Source organism: Psittacula echo (genome assembly GCF_963264785.1).
Source record: "Psittacula echo genome assembly, chromosome: 1".
Classification (NCBI taxonomy): Eukaryota; Metazoa; Chordata; class Aves; order Psittaciformes; family Psittacidae; genus Psittacula; species Psittacula echo.
Window position 1 is genome coordinate 62,646,552 of NC_137735.1, and position 19,097 is coordinate 62,665,648.

Consider the following 19,097-nt stretch of genomic DNA (forward strand, 5'->3'; position numbering starts at 1 on the left):
GGTGGTGGTTTTAGGAGTATACAGTTCCTTCAAGTAGGTACAGTTGTGAAAGAGAGTTTTGCCCTTTGGAAGCCATAGGACCCACAGGCTTGATGATGAAAAAAGATACTGGCTGTAAAGATGTTACGAAAGTAGTGGAATAGCTCTGAGGATTCCCAAAGAACACTCAAATAGAAGTGTCAGGAGACTACATAGGGGGTTGTGTTTTGTCTTCCTTAACTATGGATGTTCAGATATTGATCAGTGGAATAAAGTTATTGAGCAGCTGGGAACACCCTGTCCAGAATTCATGAAGAAGCTGCAGCCAACAGTACGGAACTATGTTGAGAACAGACCCAAGTATGCTGGCCTCACTTTCCCCAAACTTTTTCCAGACTCTCTCTTCCCGGCTGACTCAGAACACAACAAACTCAAAGGTATGTCTGACAAAGGGATGCAGTTCAGATGTCAAAAGCTACAATGAGATGAAATGGGGTTTTTTTGGTCAATTTTCCTTCTCTCTAGTTGCATTTGCTTTTAATGCAGTTAGTTGCAGAGACAAATATCTGTATGGGTTTTGTTCAGCTGAGAGGAAGCTTTCGGAAATGATTTTTGGAGCGCCCAATGCTTGGCCAGCCAAGGGAACATACATTATCACTGATGTGTTGAGCATACCCCTATGGCCATTCTGCATGACCATGAGAATCTGAGGTGTTCCTATACTCGTATTCTTAAACTTGTCAAGCAAAGAAACATTAGAACTTTCATTGAAAGATCTCAGCGCTTGCACTGATTTTTTTTTTTAGGTGAAAATTATCAGTTCAGCCAGATTCCTGCCTCATGGCTCTACCTTTACTAGACAATAAAAAGATATGAGCAATATCAGCCATGTAGCTGAGGTTTAGTATCTGCTATTGGTGGGTTTCTTTAGAAAAATGCTGTGGGTCTGTTTGTATATGTGAATTAGAGCACCAACTTAGTTTCAGTGTGATGAGATATACCCCTGTAAAATAGAAGTTGTAGTGATTTTAATCATATATTGAAGTCTTGTTTTACCTGAACAGGGGATTGACCTTAACTAGAAAGAGATGAATGTATGTTAAGTATAGAAAGGATTTCTTATCACAGCTCTGGCACCCTGCAAATTTGTACTGTGTATCAGTTCTGCACCACTTGAATACTTGGGGCCTCTTACTACTATGGCATGTAAAGGTTTTCAAGTGCTTGCAATTTGTATGTCATTACATTATTTAGAATACTCTTTCAATTAACAACTGTTTCAAAGCAAGGCTGCTGTCTCGGCTCTGGAACTGAAAGGTCTGAGCAGATGCTTTTGGATACACAGAATTTTACATGCTTACTACAACAAAATTGAATAATGGAATTTTCTTGGATTTGGAGCTAATGAATAGAAATGGTTGTCAAGTTATCTTTTGGATACAGGAAGCACATGCATTTGAGCATACTGAATGCCAGTTTTCAAGATATAGTCACAGAATAACAACCAGTGTATTAAAAAAATCTGCTTGTGCGTCACTGTATTATCCATTCCCTACCTAAGTATTTCACCAGAGTGTAATGTTAATGTTTTAATTAGTTATTACTTTTACTCAGTCTAATATTTTTGCACTTACATCTCTTTTTTTTCCTTCATTTTCTTTTTCATTGACTCAGGAAATAATTTTGAGCATGGAAGAGCTTAGAATATCATGTCAATAATAACACTAGAAATATATGTTGTAATTTTTTCACATGGGTTTATATTTGTTATGAACTCTAAATGGTAGAAACAATTTGGGTAATAGAAGGATGAGCCTGTGGCCTGACAGGCACAATGGGCTACATTATCAGGTAAATAACATAAAATACAGAGGCATATTTAAGGCTGTGCATTTCAGTAATGGAGGATGATGTATCCCACTGATTTAAACTTTGTTATGGGGGACACACAAAACTTAAGCAGTTCCTAGGCACTTCTATACAATTATGTGTTGATCCTAGGCTGCAGACTTGACATTATTGCCTCTAACGCTTTGTGTCATTGTTACTTTCCTAACCCAATTAACCCTTCTCTGTAGGCAATTATTGTTTTGTACTAATACTGTGTTTATCTGATTTCATTGTTCTAGCCAGCCAAGCCAGGGACCTTTTATCAAAGATGCTAGTCATTGATCCAGCCAAGAGAATATCAGTAGATGAAGCCTTACAGCATCCATACATTAATGTCTGGTATGACCCAGCAGAAGTAGAGGCGGTAAGTGAGGCGTGATTCCTTACTTCAGACTACTAAATGCAAATGTGATTCATAGATTCCTGCTGCTTTACAGCAGCTTGATAACGAGTGTGCTGAAAAGAGACAATGTTGTGACTGTGGGGGTCTTTGGATTTACATGAAATGATATCTGTAGGGACAGGAGATATCTCTTTGTTAGATGAACTGACAAGAGATTAGAGAAACAAAACCACTTCAAGTATATGAAGCCATTTTCTGCTTTCTTCTAGATCACATGAAGAAAGGGGTTTGAATCTGTAGCTCACCTGGTTTTGTTAGCTATGTAAGTCAGTCTGGCAAAAGATACTGTCTTTCTCTCTAAACCTTTTCTTGTGGAAAACAGAAAACATCACTTCCTATGTTTGTGTTCAAGGATATACGTGGAGAGGTGAAGAATTAAACAAAATAATACAAAGTCCTGAAGTCAGAATTCCAAAAGATCTTGGCAGGATATAAGTTATTCCTTAAAATGAAGAAGGAGCTCATGTATTTTTTTGAGCCATGGTTCAATGTTCGCTATCATGTACACTGTGTGCAAACAGAAATGGAATTTTTCTTATGATCCTGTCATGCCCTAGACACCTCTCCACATACCTTGATGAGACTGGTTTTAACAGGAGTAAGTGCAGTCAGTAGGTACAGTTGTTCTCTGTAATACAACGTATTAAATGTATGAAAACAGTGTATTTCAACAGGTTTAGAGATCTTGCTTAACCACAACAGGAAAACAGAGTTGAACCTTGCAAAATTAAATCACTGCTGGTTTAGTTATATGCTCCAATTCAGTATGTGGTCCTGAAAGTGCAGTAAACTTCAAAAGCAAATGGAATGCACAAAACCCCATCAGATTTCACATGTGCAGGAATTCTGCAGAGTATGTTACTTAGGAGTGCTTTACAGGGAACGGTTCTGCTATAGAGAGCCTTTAATTTTTATGTCCTGTTTGGTTTTCTTCAAGAAGAAAGTTTATCAGTCTGAAGTGCAAACATTTGATACTCTGAAATATTTTACCAGCTGGCATGGACATTTTAGTTTCGCATCCTTCTTGAAGATGTCATTCCATTCCCAGATACTTCTGTTGTATTTCTATGGATTTCTTAACTCCGCTTTATCATCTACTCTGATGTCAGAACTCGGATTTGTCTCTCTCTTTAGATGTGCTTTACCTGTGAATTTAACCATGGAGATCCACTTCTGACACAGAACAGGAAGGGAATTTGGTCCAGTGGGTGTTTTGATGTAATTGTTTGCCCAAACGTATGCTTTTAGTTGTGTTTCAGATTGAAGTAGAATTCTTGTCATGATGAAGTTGCCCTTTTAGAAGGAGAAACTTCCCACACACAACTAGAATCACAGCTGATATTGAACCTTGTATTACTGTCCTCTTATGCAGACAGAGATCAGGGTACTTCTATGGTTGAAAAGACAATGATTTAATTTCCAGTTGTAGCATAGAGTCCTCAAATAATCTAGAATAAACCACATCCTTTCTCTGAATCATGATTGTAAAACAGGAATAATAATTATACTTTTGGCCAGCTGAATTGACTGGAATTTAATGAGCCCACTAGCTTTCAAAAGCCTGCAGTAACTATATTCTAGTTCATTGAGGTATTAGTCTCACAGGCACCTCCTGTCACCATAGATACCTGCACAAACATTGTGCCATATGCTGTCAAATCACATTCTTCGCATTTTCACTGTTGTCTGCATTTTATTGCTTAGTAAATGACTACAGAAAGTGTAAAGCAGCAGAAAACCAAGCTGTCATTCGTCCTGTTGAATCTCAAAGAATAGCACCTTGAAAGTTTCAACTTCCAACAGCTCAATGTTGTCTAAGTTTGCATCTTTGAACTGAATTTTAGATACAGTTCCTCTATTCTCTTTACTCACCTTGTTCTCTGCAGTTATTGTGTAGTTAACATGAGCTGAACATCAACATCCTCAGCTGCTTTCTCTGTTTCTCTTAGCTTCAAAGTTTTCTCTTTGAAAACATGCTATACCTTGTCAATAATATACTGTAGAATCATACCAATACTTTTGACATGAGTGTTTTGACAGTGATGTGTTACTGAATTTCTTTGACCTCAATCACACTAGTGTGCAGAGACCCTTCTCCTTCATGGGACCATATCATGTTAAAAAACAGGCAGGTTCAGACTGTGTGCAGTGTAACCCAAATAGAAGAACATGGGGTTAATAAATATTCATCGTATTTTCTCAGAGTGCTAGGAATTGTAGAAAGAGCCTGGCTTGCCTTTAAACTCGTTATTTTTCCATTCTCATTTTCAGAGGGAAAGTTAAACTGGAGGACTCCTCTTTTTTTTTTTTTCAATTAACAGTTATTTAAATTCTAAACTTCCACCTGTTCGTGCTGACACACCTTCAGTGGCTAGCTGTGGATCATTTACTAATTATTTTCTGGAGAAAACTTAACTCGTGTATTCTTTGATTCAGCTGCTGAAGTGCACTCAGTCTGTGTTTTTCATTGGCATTGTCTCAATGATGGAGTAACTTTCTTAAACAGATTCATGGGAGATTGGTGGCTTTCTGTTCTTCCTCAAAAGAATGTCCTGAGGTTCTGGGACTGCTACTAACCAAGGCAGTGTCTCTACAAGGGGTAGTTATTGCTACACTGGAAAGAAAGTTTTACTGGTGCATCTGTGTTAAAACTTACCACTTCTGGCTGAACGCTTGATGTCTGACCAGCTGTTAGTTCTTTACAAGACAGCAAGGTACCTGTATGTGATAAACTTTTCTTCTTCTTCGCAGACTGCCCTGCAAATGTGCAGGCTGGGGAACCTGACAAGACCCTGATAGGATCAGAAATTAGGATACAGAGATATTAAACAAGATGGTGTTTTGAACCAGTATACAGTTGGGTGGGATTTAGTTAACTTAGTTAACTTGGGAGCTCCTTCTCCCCAGTAAATGGCTTCATCAAAACAGGCACTTGTTGTACAGTATTCATTTGGTTCAGAGGCCTAAGATGGCAGGTACCTGAAAGCATTTAAAGTGACAGGACTTTTTAAGTGATCTATTGCAATGTCATGAAATGTCAGTGTGTGCTGGAGTAGACCATGAAGAGCACTGAAGACAGCACTGGGAATAAGCAGAGAATTTGATGTCAAAGTTTAACCTGGAGATAATGACCCTCTAAGTCTGCCCAGATTTACAGCATTATGAATGTGAGGGTATTAGACAAAATAGCCCTGTCCTGACCTGTTAAAAAGCAGACTAGTGAGACAGTTACAGCTCCTTTTTATAAGTCTATTAAAAGTTTATAGTCTTTCACAGGCTGTAGGGGGCAATAAAACCATTATGTCTCATTCTAATGGGCAAAGACTATAAAACAAATGGGAAGTGGTAGGAATGCGATACCCTTTACACCAGTATGTAACAGCATTAAACTCTTCTGGCCAGCCTTCGATGCCATGCTGTGATTCCCTGATCAGAGAAGAAGATGATGTTATTAAACGCGGTACTTGCTATTCACTAACAGGAGGAGATTACACAGACAACACTGTGACTCTCCCACAGACTTCAGCATGAAAGCAAACCACATCCAAAGTCCTCAATAGCTTTGAAAAAATTAAGAGGTTTACATTTAGAAACAGGCCTTGTGTGGTTTTTAAGATTACCTGCAGAGCGAGTGGGTAAGCTACATTTTGGACTTAGTGAAAACTCTTATGTCTAACATACTAACCTGTTTAGCCAGCTGCTTCTGAGATTACTCAGCTTGTTGCAGTATCTTTTATAATGAAGCCACAGTGTTGGGTTTGGTAGAGCATCCTTGCTCTGAAATTAATTTGAATAGTATTACTCACAGTTAAGGTAATTTCTGTATTCAACCAATTATAACTGCAATATGTTTTTTTTTTTTTAAATATGCAAATATGCACATATGTTTATGAATATGTGGAATTCCCAAGATTTTTACATGCCTTTTTACAAGGGCATGTAGTGACAAGACAAGGGGGAATGGCTTTAAACTGAAAGAGGGGAGATTTAGGTTAGATATTAGGAAGAAATTCTTCACTGTGAGGGTGGTGAGGCACTGGCACAGGTTGTCCAGAGAAGCTGTGCCCAGAAAAGACCCATCCTTGGAAGTGTTCAAGGCCAGGTTGAATGGGGCTTTGAGCAACTTGGTCTAGCAGAATGTGTTTCTGCCTATGGCGGGGGAGTTGGCACTGGATGATGTTTAAGGTCCCTCCCGACCAAAACCATTCTGCAATTTTAGGTAGTGTTGAAATCTGTTATCATTTGTCACACCTAGGTTATACATAGGGAAACCAGAGTTCAAAGGGGAAAAGTATTATTTGCTAATGTTATGCAGGAAACCTACTGTAAAATCAGAAGAGCAGAATAGGAACCTATAAACCTTACTTCTCTGTTTTATACTTCAGTTAAAGGTTGTTTCTTCCTGTATCTTATATGTAGAAACTGTTTTGAATCCACTTTTAAACAAATATTATGCGTATTACCCTTTTGCTATATTTACTTTACATATATAACAGCATTTGGGCTATTACAATGAATAAATGACACATACAATACCTTTTCTCCTTCAAAGTGCTCTTGTTCTATTTTTAGGAAAGATGACATTTTTAACATCTCTTGCCTCCATATATAGACTATGCCTTTTAATGTAGACACTCTTAGTATTTCCCTGATGGTATATTAGCTTTTCTGCTTTCTTGTCTGAAAATGCTATGTTTTAGACATTTTCTTTTACACAGCTGTCTTTTTTGAAGTTGCTATAAGTTCTTACCCATCATTGAGAAGATCTGTGAATAAATCCCAAATCTGATATTTAATTTTTCGCATCTCCCCATATGTTTATGTGATGCTGCCTATATGTGAACGGAATGGTTTCCTAGATACTTGGTTTAGAATAGTTTTTAGCGTTGCCACGTGGTGGCTCTGGGTGGCTCTGAAATCAAGTATCATTAAACTTGTGCTGGTTGTTCGCTAGGACTGCATTGGCTTGAGCTGCCTGGTCTCCAGTCTAATTCCTTACCTATTGTTGACATTAGAAATCATTTTGAATGGGAGAGATGCCTATTTATTGGTATCAATGTCACATTTTTATGCAAGACTGTGGCTGCTTTCTATTCGTCCCCTGAACTTTACAATTATTACATTCTTTCATTAAAAAATAACTGAGTAGTTTCTAGCCAAAATTATTTTCTTGTATCTTTCAGGAAGATGCTATCTTAGAAGAATATTTGCTATTTAGGGGCAATTGTTTAGGACTTTATCTTGTACATTTTTTTCTTCATCTATAAATGACTTCATTTTGGAACTTTTTGAGTATCTGTGTGATCTCATATTGGTTCCTACTTGGGAACAGTATTATTCCATTCCATAGGAACAAATCTATTAGCAAAATTTATCATACTTATCTGACATTTTTTATTAACTGGTTTCAAAATTCATCTTAGATTCTACTGTTCCTGCAGTTATTGCTTGTTATCTGACACGTCATCAATTAGAAGAGAGATATCCTAAAAAACGGAAAGATCAGATGTTGAGAACATCCCTTTTAAGCATATCTTGATGTTGACAGAATTTTACAACAGTGATAGGTTTTGGGGGTATTTATTTCCTGGAATTCACACTGCTTTGGTAACCAGTTTTATTTTCATAGGATTTGTACTTCACTGGGGTATCACTGCATCTAGAACCACCCATGAGGGGCTCAGCTGTGAATTATCATTCTTTTTTTGTGCATGCCAATTTGTGTGTTATCTTTTATTAGTGTGATGCTGTTTCCTACAATGCTTGTGAACAGAGCTTGGTTTGTGGTTCTCAGTCCAAGATCCAGGACAGAAACTGCTGCTGTATTGCCTTAGCTTTGTATAAACTATCTGTGACCAGTGGTTACATACAACCTGTTCAAATTACTTTAAAGCTTTATAGTTTGTCATAAGGAAAAAAAAAAAAAAAAAGGAAAAAGAAACAAGTCTCTTATTTTACCTGCGAGTGCTCAGCATCCATGACAAAGGACAAGCAGTTCTGGAGAGTTCTGTGACCTTGGCAAATGCCACTTCAAAGAAGGTATCACTTTCACTACACGTGACACTTCATAGCAAAATCAAGGCTGTCAGGTTGTGCTTCTTTTCTGATATTCTTTTCTCTTGCTCAGCCCCTTGTGTAAAGATATTGTATCTAAACTCTTTGGTGATCTGCCACAGGGATTTTTTAGGCATCAGTTACAGTGTTTGGTTTTCTGCTTTGAAGTTGATGGTGCCCATCTGTTGTCTCACAAAAGAAGTTTACAGCTCTGCTTTATTTGCACTGATTACAGCTCTACTTTATTTGCACAGATATTTCCTCTAGTGAGTGACATCTATCCATTTATAGCTGATTAATTATGGAAGCTGAGTACAGCTTCTACAGCAATCTTTCTTTGTTAATGTCAGTGAGAAGTAGTGGTTAGAGAAGAAAGAGGCGTTTCTTTTTTTTCTTTTTCTTTTCCAAATCAAACTAAAAAAACTTTTTCCAGCATACTGTTGTACATACCTGCAAGCTGTTTGTAGCCAAGTAATCTTGACTCCTGATGCATGGTATCCTTACAGTCCAGCTGCTCAGAAACAGCTCAGACCACAGTTTCTTTGATGGATTCTATCTGTGGAGTTTTACAGAAGGCTCTCCAAAGAGTCCAAGTAATGAATGGGCACAGAGGCATCTCTTTTTCCATATCCATAGTAAAGATCATGGCCAGACCATTGTGGAGTCCCTGAGCAATAGAGGGTGAGATCCAAGATGACCCTTTACACCTTGCTCTCCAGCTAAAGACACTTCAGGCCTCGGGCAACAGCACACTGGTGTACTTCATCTTGCACTGCAAAAACAAATATGTAGATGGTATCAGTAACACAGTCTAGGTTGTAGCAAAACACAAAGGAATTTTTATATTCACCTATTATGAGCATCTAAGCCATTTAAATTGTTTAACCTCATACCATTAATTTTTACAGCCTCCATTGCCTCCATTTATATATTGCTAATTCTATTGTTGCTTTGCATGCCATTTCACAACTACTGCTCCAGACACAGTGACTCTGGGAACAGATGCAGAGTCAAGCCTTACTCCTGCACAGCTTTCTAAAAACAGCTCATCCCAAGGTCTTCACTGTGCCGGCACTAGCTCTGCAGAGGCAAGGACAGAGATGGCAAGATTTATTCAAGTGTGAGCTCCAGCCCACTCCTTTTTCGCTTTCTAGCAGTGTCATACAAGCTAATCCATGTTGCTTTGAGAAAGTGAGAATACATCAGCCCCAACATATGTTTTCTTCTTAGTGTACATCTCTTCTTTGCCTGATATTAGAAAGGTATTAGAAAGAACTACTCTTAACAAATCCAGTAGTATCCTGATGTTTACCTAACCACATGAAAACACTGTCTTCTGTAGGTTTGGGAGTTTTTGTTGTTTGGGTTGTTTTAGAAGAACATCCATGTGGATATTTTCTGGGTTGGTTTTTTTGGGGGTTGGTTTTTGTTTTGTTTTGTTTTGTTTTTTTGTAACTTTTGTTCTACTCAATGAATGGTAAATTTCATGCAAAAAAAATTTTTAGATCAATTTGTAAAATAGAAAAGCTGCTGAAACACCACTGAAACAACAAGTTGTTATTTTAACATGTACTAGAAAAATATAATGAATTCCTTCTCTTTTGCATCCAAAAATAGATTCTGTTCTTTTCTATTGTTGCCAATGCAATTGCTTACAAATAAATCTTTGGGGAGAAAATGGCTACCTCAAATTGAAGCTAGATGCTTCCACCCTTAGGCTTTATCCACACTCTGCTTTGATTGAATGCTAGTTCATACTTTTTCTAAAACCTGTACAGGTTATAGGAATGTCTATAATACTGCAGCTGCATTCACCTAGAAAAATCATAATGATGAAATCAGTCATTTTCTATGGCATTTGAGTTAGGAAGCAAAGCCATTTTTAGACCAACCTTTGCACCAAAACTGCAATTGGATGCCCAAGTATCACAGCTGCTCTTTCTGCTCCATTGGTACAATATTTGTGTTAAAAACCTCTCTTCTTCCCTCTAATTTTAGAAACTTGTAAAAAAAAACCCCAGAACAAAGAAATTAGCAAAGAATGGGTGGTCAGCCTGTAGGTTGATAACAGTGTATTAAGTTTTGTGGTTCTCATTAAGATTAATGAGAATCATGGGAAGATAAATTAATTCCTGAAACTTGTGGTGTTCTCAGCTCAGCTCTGCCTTGAATCAATGAAAATGTGTCTTAAGGGCTCATTTACCTTTATCAGGCAATTCAGATGGGAAAGCTTCACTTCTTCCAGCATAAGAAGGCTTAGCCTTTCAGCAGAGTGCCATTCACCTATGTTCTGCACAAACTTTAGAGGTTATAGATCCTGCCAGTGTGAAGAGGAGGAATTTATACATGTCATTATCGCGCTGAGTATTTGTGACCCTTGGTTCCTGCATTCCTGCTAAGAGCCATGTTTTATTGCTGTGGGTTATGCCAGCTCACAAATAAAGGTCTGCAGTAGAAATACCAGTATAGCAGTAGTGCTGTGCAGGTGCAGTTTCTGCCATCCTGCGGTATGTGAAGTACAGTTTGGTTGCTCTCCCTTGTTTTCATAACAGAAAAGGAGTTTGGTAACAAATGAGATAATTCTGGACTCTCTCCTCCCTGCAAAATGTCTTCATTTCCAGAATGTGTTAATCTAGGAAACAATTATTGCTGCTTTTCTTATTGTCTATTAGCCAGCTATGCCTACTTAAGACATAGCTGAAATAAATTAGAAGACACATAAGCCAAGGGGTTTATGCTTCTATGAACTGAGGATGGGAATGTACATCTGATCACTTGTTCCTCTTGATTCTGTAATTTGTGAATTCAAGCAGTGAAGGAAACTATCCTCTTATTTCGGGCTGGGGGAGAAATACCCCTGTTTTTCTATGGAAGGTGTAAAAAAAGTGTTTACACTTGGTAAGAGCTATTTTACCCACAGCCTGTGCTCTTTGTAAGCCCCTCCCTGAAGCTTTAAGAAAGAAAGGGACTTGCAGGAAATTCTTGTCCAATTTGGTTTACCTGCTTTCCTTCCACCTGACAGAGAAGCAGTGGTTCAGATCACAGGTCAGGCAAGTGCCTCCCCTACTGCTACCATGAAAAGCCAAGAGCCAGCTACGTAGTGGAACTGACAGGCCCTGTAAATCTCCTGTAAACTCCTAATGCCCCAGGATTTCCTTGTCTTTGCCAGCTTTCTCTGTTTTCCCCCAGTAGGAAATGCATGCTGTAGGGCTGGTTGAGTAGCTAAGCAGTAGTGCAGCAGGCTCAGCTGGAGGGATGAAGCAAGCTTACCACATCCCACAGGTCAATGGTGAGCTCATCCACACTCTCCTGCAGCTTTCAGCTCACTGATATTGGAGTCATCAGAAACATGAAGTCCCCACAGAGTTTTTTACCGATTTTGGTTGAATATATCTTGAACTTCGAAACTCACTGGAAGGGTCCAAGAAGAGTAGTTAATGCTGAATAAGAGAATAGATGCATTAGTTTTGGACTCAGACTTCTTATCTGATTGTGTCTTACCTTACTGATGTAGCAAAACCTCAGGTACCCCTGCTGAGGCCTGGCACTCATGTTAACTCATGGTATATGTTTCAGGTTCTCTCTGCGCTTTCTCAGGTATGAGACTTGGCATTCCACGACTTCACATAATTCCCTTGTCTTTAGCCCCAGTACAAATGTCATGCTGCAAGAAGCTGTCTTGTTTTCAGTACTTGTCCAGTTCAGCTATCATATCATTTTCCTGGTCCACATTACATCAGTTTCTCAGTTGTATCTGTTAGTATGCAAATAGCTTAATGGACTGATGGTGTTAAGAGTCTTGAGAGCAAATTCTCAACTTCTAAGTGAATCAGAAAGCAGCTTGGTAAATCTGCATTTAACAGTAGAATGTTTTGAAAGGGATGCAATGGTCAAGCGCCCAAGATGAAAGTCAGAGGAAAGTTAGAGTTGTAGATATTTTCATCTTCATTAAATACTCTTACTTCAGATGATGAAGCTTCTTGGAAGAAGCGAGGAGGAGAGTCCCCTGTCTTGCTTGTCTGCTGTGTTTGGCAGCTAGCATCAGAAGAGATGATGAACACACGGTTTAGTCGCCCAATGAAAGCAGGTATTCAGGCTCTTGGAAATTCTAGTTGCTTTTGTCTCAGTAAATTACAGAAATTCCAGGATCTACTACTTCTGTAACACTCTCATCAACTAAAAAATACAGTAAAACACACAAACAAACAAAACCCAAACCAAACACACCTTTCTGGGAAAAGTAAATGTATTTAAAAATATGTATACTGAAAAGCTTCGGAATTTGGAATATGGATCAGAAATTCTGGCAGAGATTTACTTCAAAATTAGAGTTACTCTGAGAAGATGTATAACAGTGAGTATGATGAGTATGATGTTTAAAGGGCAACTTTAATATAGTAATCTTGCTACTAATTAATCAGGGTTGGTATTTGTCTGTTACTCTGACAGTACTTTCTCTGCCAGTGCAAACAATCTGAGTGGGGTTCCTGGTCTCAGCGTAAGCCTAATGACATTGTTGACCTGGGTTCTATTTTAAGTGCAACTGTAGCTCTTGTTTTAAAGATTGTTGTATATTGATTTCTTCTGCATAAAGAGTTGAATTCCAGAAGTGTTAATCCCTTTAATATTCCAGTGTGTTTCATGTGTTTTTTCATGTACAGGATAGATAACTAAGAGGGAAAAGAGAATTTACCTTTACTTAAATAATTACTTCTAATTATTTACAATTTAACAATTGAATAAATAGGGTCTTTTCTCTCCTGCAGCCGCCTCCTCAGATATATGATAAACAGCTGGATGAAAGAGAACATACAATTGAGGAATGGAAAGGTAATTACAGTTTAGAGTTATATGGGAAGGGTATTTCAGTGGCCGTGTCTCACTGCCAAGTGTCTGTGTAAAACTAAAAGAATTCCTTTGACATGAAGAATTGACACTAGTCCTGCAAACTGGTGCTTTGGTAGTGAAGATGTAAGAAATGTCCTGAGGATTAGCATCATCTATGTTAACACAGGAGGTGTGGATTGCACTGCTTCATTGAAATCTAAGGATATCATCTGGAGATCAGAATACTGTTCAGCAGGATGATACATCAGAACTTTAGCTACAGTAAAAAGCACTGTATTACCATGCTGCTTTATTTCTAGACAGTGTTGCATTAAACAATAAGTGTTGTGTTTAACCCTATTTGTCTCAACTCAGCTCCAAAAAGAGATGATAGGAGAGGAGGGGAATGAAAGAGAGAGGTCTTAGGTCAGTAGAGCTTCAGACTTGTGAACACAAAGTAGAGCAGACCCAGGATGCCCATCAGAGCGCTACAGCACTGTGGTTTTTGATAGTAGTTTTGTTCCTGATCATAGGCACTGGTTCCTCTTTGTAACTGCTACAATTCTCTCTTCCAGAACTCATCTACAAAGAAGTAATGAGCTCTGAAGAAAAGACTAAAAATGGTGTAGTAAAAGGACAGCCTTCTCCCTCAGGTACTCAGCCCCATTGAATAGCTTTGATGTGTTTTCTGTACTGACAAAAAGTGAATGGAAATAGCTGAAGTACTTGGCTACACTTGCAGTTACGTAGGCCAATTTAGAAGTTCTTGTGTAATCCAGTGCTTCTAATGGGATAACCTTGATTTAATTGTGCTCCGGTGTCATGTTCGTACTTAAAAATTAGTCTGCTGGCTATTTGAGATATTATTGTCTTAGCATTTTCTATGGAAAGATCTGTGGTTATAGATTATATTCCTGTGGGTGGGGAGGCTTATCTCAGGTTATTATTATTATACTGCTTATGGATAATTGAATTAATACTTTGTTAATTGATAGACAAAATCGGTGATGTTAGCAAGTATCCACCTGCTGGACATGTATGTGATACAGCACCCCTCCCACCCTCAAACAAGCATCTGGTATCTACTCTGGTAGTTTATCATTTCAGAAGTCTGATAACATTAGATCAGCTTGCTGACAAGCTTGATTGACACCTCAGTGAGAAGGGAAAGTTGTCTTCAAACAGAGATTCTTAAAGTCCTGTCAAAAAATAAATTAACAACTACATTTTAACTGAGGAAAATACACATCAGCAGTCTTTTCACAGAAATGCACCCTGTGACTGCCAGTACACAGAAATACATAGAATCGTGGAATCATAGAATAGTTAGGGTTGGAAAGGACCTTAAGATCATCTAGTTCCAACTCCCACATATTTGTGAAGGTATGCTTTCATTGGCAGACTTGGAGTGCCCAGCTTTTGAGCAGTGTTCTGGTAGTGTTTATCGGGGAAACTACCTTCTATAACGCCTTTTCTCAAAGTAAAATAATTTAATTCAGTGTTTACTGCATATTTTCACAGAGAGATTTTTTGCATTCTCATTTTTCACTTGCTGCTGAGCCAAATATATGTTAGAACAAGAATGCATCATTAGTAACTGGCAGGACAAGGAGAAACATGGCAAAAGTGGAGGAAGTTGATGGAGTGCTGGGTGGTAATATTGGAGCACTAGTACTGCACACGGATTTTGACATCTATGATGTCAGATATTGTGGACTATCCATTGTGTTCTTGCTGAGTAGCAAACAAAGTATAGGACTTGCAGAATTAATTTACCAAACTTCTGTACCACCACCACTGGAAAGAAATCTGGGGTCCTGACAAGTGTGTTGATAAATCCTCATTCTTAAACATCTCTCAAAGGATGGTGTTTGCAGTCTCATTTATGATCAAGAAACACTGTAGTTGCTGGCTTCAGGAATTCACTACCCAGGGATTTCTTTATGTATTCTATGTTCTATTTTTCCTATGTGAAAGGTTTTTATTGTTTATATAAATCATTTCGGAATACACAAAATTGCCATTTCTTGCTTGTCTTTCTTCTGCTGTTTCCGTTTGACTGGTTTTGGATTGTTAGGCACCAACATGTATTGCAACTACTTAAATGCTCTGAGATGAGGTTTTTTAATGAAACATCAGATTTCCTGTTTTTCATCACTTCATGCATCTGACTTAATTTTTTTCCCACTGAATGAAATACCAGAAGAATGAGATGACACGAGTCACCAGTTCTGAGCATAAGAGAAATGAGGGAGACTACACACACACTGCTTGCTTTTCAGTGTTCTTGGCGAGAATTCAGCAGGCTAAGATTTGGCCTCTATAAGTAATCACTACAGGCAAGCTGGAGATGAATTTCTGTGGTTACTTGGTAGAGCTTTCAAGGAGACAGCTGATGTTGACAGCACCAAGGATAACCGTTGCCCATAGACATTTTAGGCTGCTTAGAGTGCCTGAGTATCAGAGTATCAGTCTAGGCTGCTTAGAGTGCCTGTGTATCAGAGTGTCAGTCACTTACTGCTTCCTCTTGTCCTATGAAGACAAGAAGAAGCTTGAAATGTGAAGCCTTGGGAGAACCTCAAGTGCCCCTCATGCTCATGTCCAACAAATAAAATCAGCTGTGCCTGAAACTGTTCACAGCAGATACTTCTACTGCCTATTCCAAACAAATCTCTGTAGGCTACCTTGTAGACTTCCAAATAGTTTTTTCTATTGTCTTGCCTAAACCTTTTTTCTTGCAGTTTAACTCTGTTATTTCTTGCCCTGTTTCCAGAGAACATGGAGAACAGTTCCTTCCATCTTTCTTTCTGGCAGCTTTTAGTTCACATAAATTCCATTATCACATCCCTAATCAGTGTTCCTTCATCTGAACTGTAGTACCTGCATCTTTGAATTTTTCAAATTTACTGCCTTTTTTCGCTTTATCTAGTTCACTTCTATCTTTCATAGATCACAGTGTCCAAACCTATCTGCTTAAGGCACTAGTAGCGCTGATTTAAGTGGAAAGATTTGTGTGTAGATGTGTATATATGCGTTACTTAAATACGTAAGCAATGCATGCAAACAACACCTGCATGTACACCAATATATGCATGTCCACATGTACACATAAACATTGAATTTAATCTTAGATGGTAGTTTGTGCTTTTCTGTGTTTTCCATGTCACAGAATTGCTAAATGGATCTGTTTTATTTATAAATTTAGATGCTATACCACTTACCAACATACTCACTTTTCCAAGGGTCTAGGCCATACCTGGGAGAATATTCTCCCATGGCTGGGAGAATATTAAATACATGTGAGGAATAGCCACTACTTTTAATCAACCTTCAGGATTGTTGAATAACCCCTTTCTTGCTCAAAATTGCTCTTTTATTCTTCCCTCCCTTCCTTTTAGTTGCTGCCTTATTTGGTCAGTTTTGTTGCTATCACCCAAGAACTACAGGATACCCTTAGCAGCCCTCTTCTGTCATGTGCAGAGCTTAAATTAAGAAGCTTGTGGACTTGCCAAGCATTGAGACACTGGATATCAAGAGTTACTAATGACATGATTTACAAGAAGCTGAGCAAATTCCCAACGCAGACAGAAGGCATATTTTTGGAAACAGCGAAAGCTGCATTTCTCCTTTCATTTTTTTCCCCCCTCATCTGTACCACTTTGCAGCTGGATTCTTAAAGGCACTTCCATAGATGCTAGCTAAATAGGGCTTCATGGGAAGCTTCCTCTGAGGAAGGAATCTCTACAGCATGGAAATTGATGTGTGGCTTAAAAGAGCAGACGTCAACTCAATGGCAGAGCCAGGAACAGATCCCAGGAGTTATTTTTCACCTGCTCTGACCTTTTTCTCTTTCCTCAACCCTGTAACCAGTGAGAAGCTTCCTGCCAAACAGCAAATTAATACATAGGGCTCTCTTTCTCTTTTGAATGTGCCTTTTTCAGTTCTGCACTGTTTCATCTGGCATCCATCCCTTTCAGGAACAAGCTGTTGTAGCACCAGACAGGTGATGCACATAGCAAATTAAGCATTAAGTGTTGACTAGGACAGCTTCTGGTTGGGTTTCTGAGTGTTGCTGTGGCTTTGTGCTGCTAAAGTCTTTAATTCTGTCATTCGGGTTTTGTGTGGTTTCCTTTGGCTTTGTGCTGAAAGATAGGAATAACCATAAAAATGCACTTTCCAGAAACTAGAAACTCAACTGGGGCTGAGTTGATACTTGATGAAAGGAATATAGCAGGGTTTATTGAATTCAGTGGTGCTGAATCAGACAGAGTGTAACAAAATATTCACCTGTACAATTTCTGCAGCTATTTCATCAGTTATTTTGCCTAGCTAAGTTGATTGCACATTCATCAAAGAAAGCTGCACAGCAACAGTTTGCTCAAAAATCAATCGAACCTACTGGAATTCTTTCTTTCCATTTGATTGGATATCTCATAGCAGCCTTCCAGTATCTGAAGGGGTCCTGCAAGGATGCTGGGGAGGGACTCTTCATTAGGGACTGTAGTGATAGGACAAGGGGTAATGGGTTCAAACTTAAACAGCAGAAATTTAGATTGGATATAAGGAAGAAATTCTTTACTGTGAGAGTGGTGAGACACTGGAATGGGTTGCCAAAGAAGCTGTGAATGTTCCAGCCCTGGCAGTGTTCAAGGCAAGGGTGGATGGAGTCTTGAGTGACATGGTTTAGTGCAAGATGTCCCTGCCCATGGCAGGGGGGTTGGAACTGGATGGTCTTAAGATCATTTCGAACCCTAACTGTTCTATGATTCTATAACTCCTGGGACAGTATCCATGACTTAATGGCAGGCTTCTGCCCAGCACTGTAAACATTTAGAAAGGTAATATATTGTTTAGTCATCAATATCATTAAGTTCAGTCATATTTTGGCTATGTCTAAATGCATTTGTCTGAACTGACTAGTATTTTCATAAAATGTCACGTGATTTAATAACATGTAAACATGAGAGAGTATGGAGGATTGGGTTGTTTTTTTAAACCATCTTGGTGGGGCCTGTGTGATCCTAGCAGGCATCTGATTTTTGGGTGTTTTGTGGAAAAGAAGTGGCACGAGAGACACAACATGAGCTAGATCTCTTCAAGCCAGACTGTTGAGGGAGAGAATTTCCCGGTAAAAGATTTGATATTATCCAATGCCTAAAGTCTGCATTGCCCATTTTATGCTAATATTTGCCATTGTTTAAAATGGTCTCTGTACTTACACGCCTGTGGCCACAGGGTAAGCATCCCTTGCTTTTTAAACTGTGAGAAGTCCTGGGGTTTCAGGTTTAATCACGTTGGTGTTCATTTTCGTAGCACAGGTGCAGCAGTGAACAGCAGTGAAAGCCTCCCTCCATCCTCATCTGTCAATGACATCTCATCCATGTCCACGGATCAAACACTGGCGTCTGACACAGACAGCAGCCTGGAAGCTTCTGCGGGACCCCTTGGTTGTTGCAGGTGACTAGCCGCCTGCCTGCGAAACCCAGCGTTCTTCAGAGGATGATGTAATTTAGGAGGAAAAATTAACAGGAGTTAAGAAATGAAAAGGAAGAGAAATAAAATACAAAGATTTAAGCGAAACAAACAAAATCTTTTCAGCCTGCTTCTCCTACAGAGTTATGTAATGCAGCTAAGCTCAAGCGTATATTTAACTTATAGTTGCTCTGCTTTGGTCTTCTTCCAGTGATGCTTACTGGGGGGAAAGGAAAAAAGGAACTGAAAAATCCTTTTTTTAATCCCCTCCCCATAAGATGTAAAATTAATGGCTGCAAAACCAGCAACCTGCAACTGTCCTTTTCACACTGGCATGACAAGGTGTGCAGTAGTCACTCTCAAACATACGAGTGTGTATCTGCCTTCACTCTCTGTTCTGTCGTCTTCTGCCCAGTGATGCAGATAGGGATATACATGCATTGTTTTTCACATACCAATAGCACATACACAC

General features: G+C 38.8%; 1 protein-coding gene across 5 annotated transcripts in view; it reads left to right on the forward strand.

Moving 5' to 3' along the window:
• The window catches only part of MAPK10 (mitogen-activated protein kinase 10), a gene marked incomplete at both ends in the record, with an annotated part of 77,211 nt that extends 58,597 nt beyond the window's left edge, over positions 1 to 18,614 (forward strand). For 3 of the 5 annotated variants that reach the window (XM_080633982.1, XM_080633983.1, XM_080633984.1), the window contains 5 exons: positions 234 to 416; positions 2,109 to 2,233; positions 13,093 to 13,156; positions 13,729 to 13,806; positions 18,472 to 18,614. In XM_080633982.1, the coding sequence (XP_080490108.1) occupies positions 234 to 416; positions 2,109 to 2,233; positions 13,093 to 13,156; positions 13,729 to 13,806; positions 18,472 to 18,614 (593 nt within the window). Of the gene's footprint in view, positions 1 to 233; positions 417 to 2,108; positions 2,245 to 13,073; positions 13,157 to 13,728; positions 13,807 to 18,471 lie in introns of all 5 variants that reach the window. The other 2 variants (XM_080633986.1, XM_080633985.1) reach the window with 2 other exon arrangements.
• Positions 18,615 to 19,097: the final 483 nt, after the last annotated feature.